We start from the raw sequence: 7,923 nt of genomic DNA on the forward strand, positions 1-7,923 counted from the left end.
CGCGCCCGCTGCCTGCGCGCCTACGCGGGCCTCGTGGGTACGCACGGCTGGGATCTGGGCATGGGCGGGGGCTCTCCAGGGGATATCTCCGCCTGGGTGGGCCGATGACCTCGCCCTCGGGGTCCCCGCAGGCACCGCCGTCACCCCCAACTACGTGGACAACGTGAGCGCGCGCGTGGCGCCCTGGTGCGACTGCGGAGCCAGCGGGAACCGGCGTGAGGACTGCGAAGCCTTCCGGGGGCTCTTTACAAGGAACCGCTGCTTGGGTGAGGGGCCCGGACGGGGGTGGAGGGGGAGTTGGGGCGGCGCTTACTGCCCCCTCCCAAGCCGCCTGGCCGGGAGCCATCTTAGAGGGGAGAATGGAAGACTGTACAGTTAAGTCACTCTGTCACAACTGTCCTTATTATTTTGTTATTCCTCACCACGCACCTTCCGTCCCAAGGAGCCAGGCTTTGCAGCAGTAGTTCTCTCATTTTGTCCCCTGTGCTGGGCCCTGTGCTAGGGTTTCCCAGCCAAGCCCACCCTGGACCCCTCCCTTCATAGATGGTGCCATTCAGGCCTTTGCCAGAGGGTGGCCCCCAGTCCTGCTGGACCCGCTGAACCCCCAGGGGGACCCAGAGCACAGCCTCCTGCAGGTAGGTGCAGGGAGGGGAGGGTGAGCTGGCACCTCCCCCACTGTCACTTTCCCCACTGTCACCTTCACACCTTTCCGTGTCGGGTGGACCTGGGTGGAGGCATGAAGGGCTTGGGGTCGGGGTGCAGGCAGAGGGCAGAGACAGGCTTTTGCCTCAAGTCTGCACTTGGCTCCCACCCCCAAGGTGTCCTCCGCAGTCAGGGCCCTGGAGGGAGGCTCTCTGCTCTCCATACTTCCTGTCCTGGCTCTCCCGGCCCTGCTCTGACTAGGACAGCGACCTTGGACAGCACAGCTAGCTACCCCATCCTGCCTGCCTGGGCTGCCTCTCTGGCCTGCTGGCCCCTCAAAAAGGGACTGGCTTACCCCCCAAGCCGGCCCTGATGCTCTCACCCCGCTGCCCTTTGTAGGTCTGGGGACCCTGTGTGCCATCCCCTGGGGCGAGGGATGTAGGCTGGGGCCTGACTGCAAAGCCCCCGGTTTCCCTGTCAGGGGGCATCTTGGTTGTAGCTCCCTTTATCCACAGACCTTGAAACCACTGGCGTCTCTCACAAGGTTGGGTCAGGAGAGGGTCACTTTTGTAGCTGAGACCTCCCTGGAGCCCCAGATCCCCTAGAGAAGGTCAGAGACCATTCAAAAATCCCAGAATTCTAGGACATTATATCAGCCTCCCAAGCAGATGACTCCTTAAGGAATCCATTGGACAAGACCCCTTCTAACACTGCATCCCCCCAGCTGGGCATTACCCACCATTGTAGCCACCTGTGCACCATGACCATGCTGGCAGAGTCTTCCCTGTTCCCCATATGCTGCTTGATGGGCCCCACCTTGTGCCCTGCCTGGCATTGGCCCTGTGGCCATCTTCGCCCTGGTTTCCTGCAGCTGTAGGAATAACATGCAGTGCTTATTAAACCTATGTGTGCTGAGACTGACCTTGCTTTTACGTGATCTGTGTCCTGGAGCCTGGGGACCAGGGTCTGCCACTGAATGTACCCCTGCTGGCCTGTGTGACCTCCAGTGGCCTCAGAACCTTTCTGGGCCCCATCACCTCACCTAAGGAGGCTGAAATGAATCAGCTCTCAGCTCCTCGTGGCAGGAATTTTCGTTGCTTTTGTCTCTTCTTTCCTTCTCCCCTCAGATAATGAAACTGCATTTCCCAGCCTCCCTTGCAGCTGGGGGTGGCTGTGTCACACACACTGCCCGGTGTGGACCCAGCAGATGCTAAGAGCATTGGTTTTTTTTGGTCTGTTTGTTTTTGAGACAGGGTCTTACTCTGTCACCAGGTGGGAGTGCAGTGGCACGATCACAGTCCACTGCAGCCTTGAACCTCTGGGGTGAAGCGATCCTCCCGCCTCCTGCCTGCCTCCTTCTTCCTCCAAAGCATGGAGACTCCTGATGAGGAAAGGGTTCCTGTGTCTCTAGCAGCTTCTTCTCAGTCTGCTTGAGGTTTGGCAGGAGGTTGAAGTGGAGATTGTGGGGGCCTTGCTCAGAGACCTCTCTGGGCCAGTGCAGCGCATCCCTCAGCCACTGGGAATGGTGGCTGGTAACACAGCTCAGAGCTGCCCCCTTCTGTAGGGAATTGCACTCCCAGAAATGCCTGTCTGCTTTTACTGTGCTCCCAGAGGCAACTGCAGCCAGTGACTGCCTCAATGGACAATGCCGCGTGTGCTGTTCCTGCTCCAGAGCCCCTATGGGGTCAAGCTGAGGCTAGACTCCAGCTGGGACCCCCACCTGGCTCAGTTCCTGCCCCTGCCCTACTCCTACTACTCTCCTCACTGGCAGGTTCCCCCACAAGGCATTCCCTCCATAAACCATGGCATTTGAGAACTCCTGTCTTGAGCTTGGCTTCTAGAGATCCTGACCTAAGACACAGGGATTAGGTACAGACCACACCAAAACTCAGGTCTGGAACTGTCCTGATTGGAAAAAGAGCCACCAGCTCTGAGATCAGGTGTGGACTTAGCAGCTCACATCAGACCCACAAACACTACTTCCTGGTGGCTGTCCACTAGCCTCTCAGCTTCAGTCAGGACTCTCTTTTTTTGAGACAGCCTCGTTTTGTCACCCAGACTGCAGTGCAGTGGCGCGATCTTGGCTCACTGCAACCTCCACCTCCCAGGTTCAATTGATTCTCCCACCTCAGCCTCCCAAATAACTGGGATTACAGGTACAGGCCACCATGCCTGGCTAATTTTTGTATTTTTAGTAGAAACGGGGTTTCACCATGTTGGCCAAGCTGGTCTTGAACTCTTGACCTCAAGTGATCCGCCTGCCTCGGCCTCCCAAAGTGCTGGGATTACAGGCATGAGCTGCTGTGCCTGGAGAAGGACTCTCTTGACTGTAACAAACAAATCAGAGTGGCTTGAGCGTGTGCCTGAGCCATGCAGGCTTCAGGCACAGCTGTCTCCAGGAGTTCAAATGATGTTGCCCCTGCTGGTCTGTGCATTGGTTTCCCCTGCAGCCAGGCAGGCTGTCACCGACAGGGTAAGACTGCCACCAGCAGCCCCAGTTTGCAGTGTCTCCTTTTAGCAGCCTCAGTAGGGAAAGGTACCTCTCTCTTCCAGCATTCATGGACTGTCCCAGGCAGAACCCTGATGGGCCCAGCATGGGTAATGGGCCTTTTCCTGTAGCTCAGTGAGTGATCTCAGCCCACCATGGTTACATGGAAGGGGAAGGACAGTTTCCCAAAGGAAAAAAAGGAGTTGTTGGGCATTGAAGCTGAGTCTAGCCCATTCTCACTTTACGAAGAAGAGGGAATCCTCGAAGGCACCCAGCGCCTGTGTGGGAATGGACACCTGTAAGTGGGTTGGGGAGAGGCAGGGTGTATGTGTTGAGGGAGAACTCAGCACCTTGCCCCGCTAACCACAATGGCATGGTAGCCCAAATGCAGAATTAAATATCGGCTAAATGATTTGCCTTACATGAAAGTGTGTTCAACTATTCTCCATTTTTGACTCAGTTAATTAGAGTAAAATATAAGCATTAAAAAAAAAAAAAAAACTGAAGAAGCTGGGCACAGTGGCTCACGCCTGTAATCCCAGCACTTTGGGAGGCTGAGGTGGGCAGATCACAATTGCTTTCTTGTTTCCGGCACACTGGGTAGAAGGGAAATCTTGCTAGGCGTGTTATATAGCCAGTACCTGCAGGGCTGCAGGCTGTGTGTCTGTTCAGATGTGACCCATACAGATGCCAGGAATGATATTGCTGTTGTTGACAGAATTTATCAAAACGATGACCAGCTGGTGATAAGTTTTAAGGAAAACGAAGTTCAGTTTTCCCTTGATGTACACAGTAGTTGCATTGCTAGGAAACTGACTGTATATTAAACCAGCTTTCAAATACTTTCAAATACCAACATGGCGAAACCCCATCTCTACTAAAAATACAAAAATTTAACCAGGCATGGTGGAGCATGCCTACAATCCCAGCTACTCAGGAGGCTGAGGCAGGAGAATTGCTTCAACCTGGAAGGCAGAGGTTGCAGTGAGCCGAGATCGTGCCACTGCACTCCATCCTGATGACAGAGCGTGACTCTGTCTCAAACAAAATGAAACAAAACAAAACTGGAGGCTGGGCAAGGCAGCTTACTCCTATAATCCCAGCACATTGGGAGGCCGAGGCTGGAGGTTTGCTTGGGGTCAGGAGTTTGAGACCAGCCTGGGCAACATAGAGCCTGTCTCTAGAAAAAATTAAAAAATAGACAAGCATGATGTCTGTAGTTCCAGCTACTCAGGAGGCTGAGGCTGGAGGATGACTTCAGCCCAGGAGCTGGCTGCAGTGAGCCATGATTGTGCTAGTGTATTCAAGCCTGAGTGACAGAGTGAGACCCTGTCTCAATAAAAAATAAATAAAAACCAGAAATGAAATGACCTCAAATAAAAATAGAATTGCAGATTAAAAATATGGGCGGCCGGGCGTGGTGGCTCAAGCCTGTAATCCCAGCACTTTGGGAGGCCGAGACGGGCGGATCACGAGGTCAGGAGATCAAGACCATCCTGGCTAACATGGTGAAACCCCGTCTCTACTAAAAAAAAAAAAAATACAAAAAAAAAAAAATGGGCATATGCTTTCCAAAAGATTGGAAAGATAAAAAGGACAGAACCGGTTGGGCGCGGTGGCTCAAGAGTGTAATCCCAGCACTTTGGGAGGCTGAGACGGGTGGATCACGAGGTCAGGAGATCGAGACCATCCTGGCTAACATGGTGAAACCCCGTCTCTACTAAAAATACAAAAATTAGCCGGGCATGGTGGCAGGCACCTGTAGTCCCAGCTACACAGGAGGCTGAGGCAGGAGAATGGTGTAAACCCAGGAGATGGAGCTTGCAGTGAGTGGAGATCATGCCACTGCACTACAGCCTGGGTGACAGAGTGAGACTCTGTCTCAAAAAAAAAAAAAAAAAAAAAACAGAACCTATTTGAAAATTATGAGATTGCTTCATGGCTGTCAGTTGTCCCAAAGATATGCCCACATCCTAATCCCTGGAACCTGTAAATATTACCTTATATGTAGGCAAAAGAGTATTACCTTCTGTGGCAAGAGATGTGATTATGTTTTTTTTTTTTTCAAGACAGTCTCACTCTGTCACCCAAGCTGGAATTCAGTGGTGCGGTCATAGCCCACTGCAGCCTCAAACTCCCAGGCTCAAGCAATCCTCCTACCTCAGCTTCCTGAGTAGCTGGGACCACAGGTGTGTGCCACCATGCCTGGCTGTTTTTAGTAGAGACAGGGTCTCCGCATGTTGCCCAGGCTGATATCCAACTCCTGACCTCAAGTGAACCTCCCGCCTTGGCCTCCCAAAGTGCTGGGATTACAGGCGTGAGCCACTGCACCCAGCCAAGTTATAGATCTTGAGAGGACCTTATCCTGGATTATCCAAGTGGGCTTTCAATACCTATATGTCGCACATCTGCATCTTATGAGAGCGATGCAGAGGTGTCTAGAGGGAAACTAAGACACTTTGAGCAAAAGACCAGGGGAAGACAGAGATAGGGATGGGGGTGATGCGGCCACAAGCCAAGGAGTGTCAGGAGCCACTGGAAGATGGAGGAGGTAGGCACAGATTCCCCTAGAGCCTCTGGAGAGACTACATCTCTGCCAACACCTGCATTTCAGACTTCTCATCTCCAGAACTGTGAGAATCAGTTTCTCTTGTTTCAAGACACTGAAGTTGTGGTAATTTGTTCTGGCAGCCCCAGGAGACTAATGGCGTTAGATCATTAGAGTTTGGCTTCCATTACTTCTACCTAAAAAGGTCCTGGGTTATACACGGTGTTAAGTCTGGCCAAGCCTCAAGGCTGAGTCCACCTGTGGCCCCCATGACCAGGAATGGGTCATACCTTGTTCCTCCACATCTGACTGTCAGCCTCCTTGTCCTGCAGGGAGTGGTCACTTTTGTGCACGGGCTTTGGGAGACTGCATCCTGCCCCCACACTACCCTCCTGTGACTGGGTCTCTCTGTTACCTGTTGCCTGGCAGGTGGCTGGGAGTGGGGGTGATGCAAAAAGGCAGGTGCTGGAAGCATCTGTGGATTTATTGCTGGAAACTTCACGGCTCATAAATGCCCATCCTGGTGTGGAGCCCAGTGATTAGGTGCAAGGTTGAAGTGGAAACGACTCACCACCCACCAAGTGAGTTGGGGGGACCATGCTCATGGAACCAGCTCATTTTTGCATGAAATGTGGACACAGGTTGGTGAAATTTCTAGAGGGCCAGGAGGAGAGGGGCTGTGTGGGCTTTAGAAGCAGTCCCTCAACCAGACAGCAACTTGCCAGTGAACCTGGCATGCTTGTGAGCTGAAGCAGAAATGCACGGCCCTGCCTTGCCGGGCTGCAGGGAAGCCCTGGGTTGGAAGATGTCTTGGGAAGCTGCTCTGCTGGGGACATGTCTGTCCACACCCAAGTGAAACTTCAGTTCAAGGCAGAAGAGAGAGAAAAATTAAGATGAGGATACGCACTAGAAAGTAAAACACACACAAACTCAGAAACGGAGTCTTCAAGGAGCAGGAACCAAACGTGGAAGGAAAGGCTTCAGGGCATGCCAGTGGGTCCTGGCAATTCCGTCCAGCACATTTGAGACAGCCATTGGGATCTTCCCGTCTAATCGCTTTCTTGTTTCTGGGACACGGGGTGGAAGGGAGTTCTTGCCAGGTGTGTTATACAACCAGTACCTGCAGGGCTGCAGGGCGTGTGTCTGTTCAGATGCGACCCATACAGACTCCAGGAATGACATTGCTGTTGTTGACAGAATTTGTCAAAATGATGACCAGCTGGTGATAAGTTTTAAGGAAAACGAAGTTCAGTTTTCCCTTGATGTACACAGTAGTTGCATTGCTGGAAAGCTGGCTGTATATTAAACCAGCTCTCAAGTACTTTATGTTTATAACTGGGTTAGGTTCTCCACACAAACAACTGGGAACAGACTTTTTCATTCTCAGAAATATCCAGCAGGCCTACCAGCCATGCTGCCCCTTCAGGGCCTCTGCACCTGCCATCCCTGTTTGGAATGCTCTTCTCCCAGACCTCCACATTCCTTCCAGCCCCTCCACTCATCGTTCTGCTCAGCTGTCACCTTAGCAGAATGGCTTGCCCTAGCCACACTATGTTAAGAAGCAATCCCCCCAGCACTTTCTACCCCCAACCCTGCTTTTACTTTTCTTCATAGAGCTTATCTGACATTTTATTATCAACTCCCCTGGAGGACATGGATTTTTTTCTGTTTTGTTCATTGCAAAATCTCTGGTCCTGACACAATGCCTAGCCCTGATGTGCTCAATAAAAATTTGTTGAATAGGTGAATAAATCTAGAGAATAATTAATTCACTTAAGCAGGGTAAGAAAATATACCTAATTCTACTACCTTGGGCCTATAGTGCTCTGTTCCACAAAGTCATTCAGGGGCCCAGTCTCCTTCAATCCTGTTGTATTACCATCTTCAACATAAGCCTTCAAGATTGATGGAGACAGTGGAGGAGACACTGTCACTCTAAATGGCCTTGAAATGACACATCATTGGTGAGGGCTGGTCCCAAAGCTCTACCCAGATGCCATGGGCCCAGGTCATGCAGTCGAAGCTGTGGACTCAGGAAGAGGAAATGTGTGGTAAGCATCTGGCCCAGTTTGCTATTGTGATCACCAAAACCAGTTTTGTGCTTCCTCTCCTACATGGGTCACGGGCACCCTCTCCAAGGGGGACACATGGTCACATCCCGCTCAGACCTCCAGGAGATGCAACCTCCCTCAGGTGGCTCTTTAAAATCTGCAATCCCAAATTTTTTTTTTTTTTTTTTTTTTTT

General features: G+C 51.9%; 1 protein-coding gene across 1 annotated transcript in view; it reads left to right on the forward strand.

The window, feature by feature from the left end:
- GFRA4 (GDNF family receptor alpha 4) overlaps positions 1–899 on the forward strand; it is a 3,173-nt gene extending 2,274 nt beyond the window's left edge. The window contains exons 3-6 of the mRNA XM_011943424.1: positions 7–37; positions 132–266; positions 544–635; positions 819–899. Coding sequence (XP_011798814.1) covers positions 7–37; positions 132–266; positions 544–635; positions 819–899 — 339 coding nt within the window. The remainder of the gene's footprint in view (positions 1–6; positions 38–131; positions 267–543; positions 636–818) is intronic.
- Positions 900–7,923: the final 7,024 nt, after the last annotated feature.

Source organism: Colobus angolensis, unplaced genomic scaffold (genome assembly GCF_000951035.1).
Source record: "Colobus angolensis palliatus isolate OR3802 unplaced genomic scaffold, Cang.pa_1.0 Scaffold219, whole genome shotgun sequence".
In the NCBI taxonomy this organism is placed as follows: domain Eukaryota; kingdom Metazoa; phylum Chordata; class Mammalia; order Primates; family Cercopithecidae; genus Colobus; species Colobus angolensis.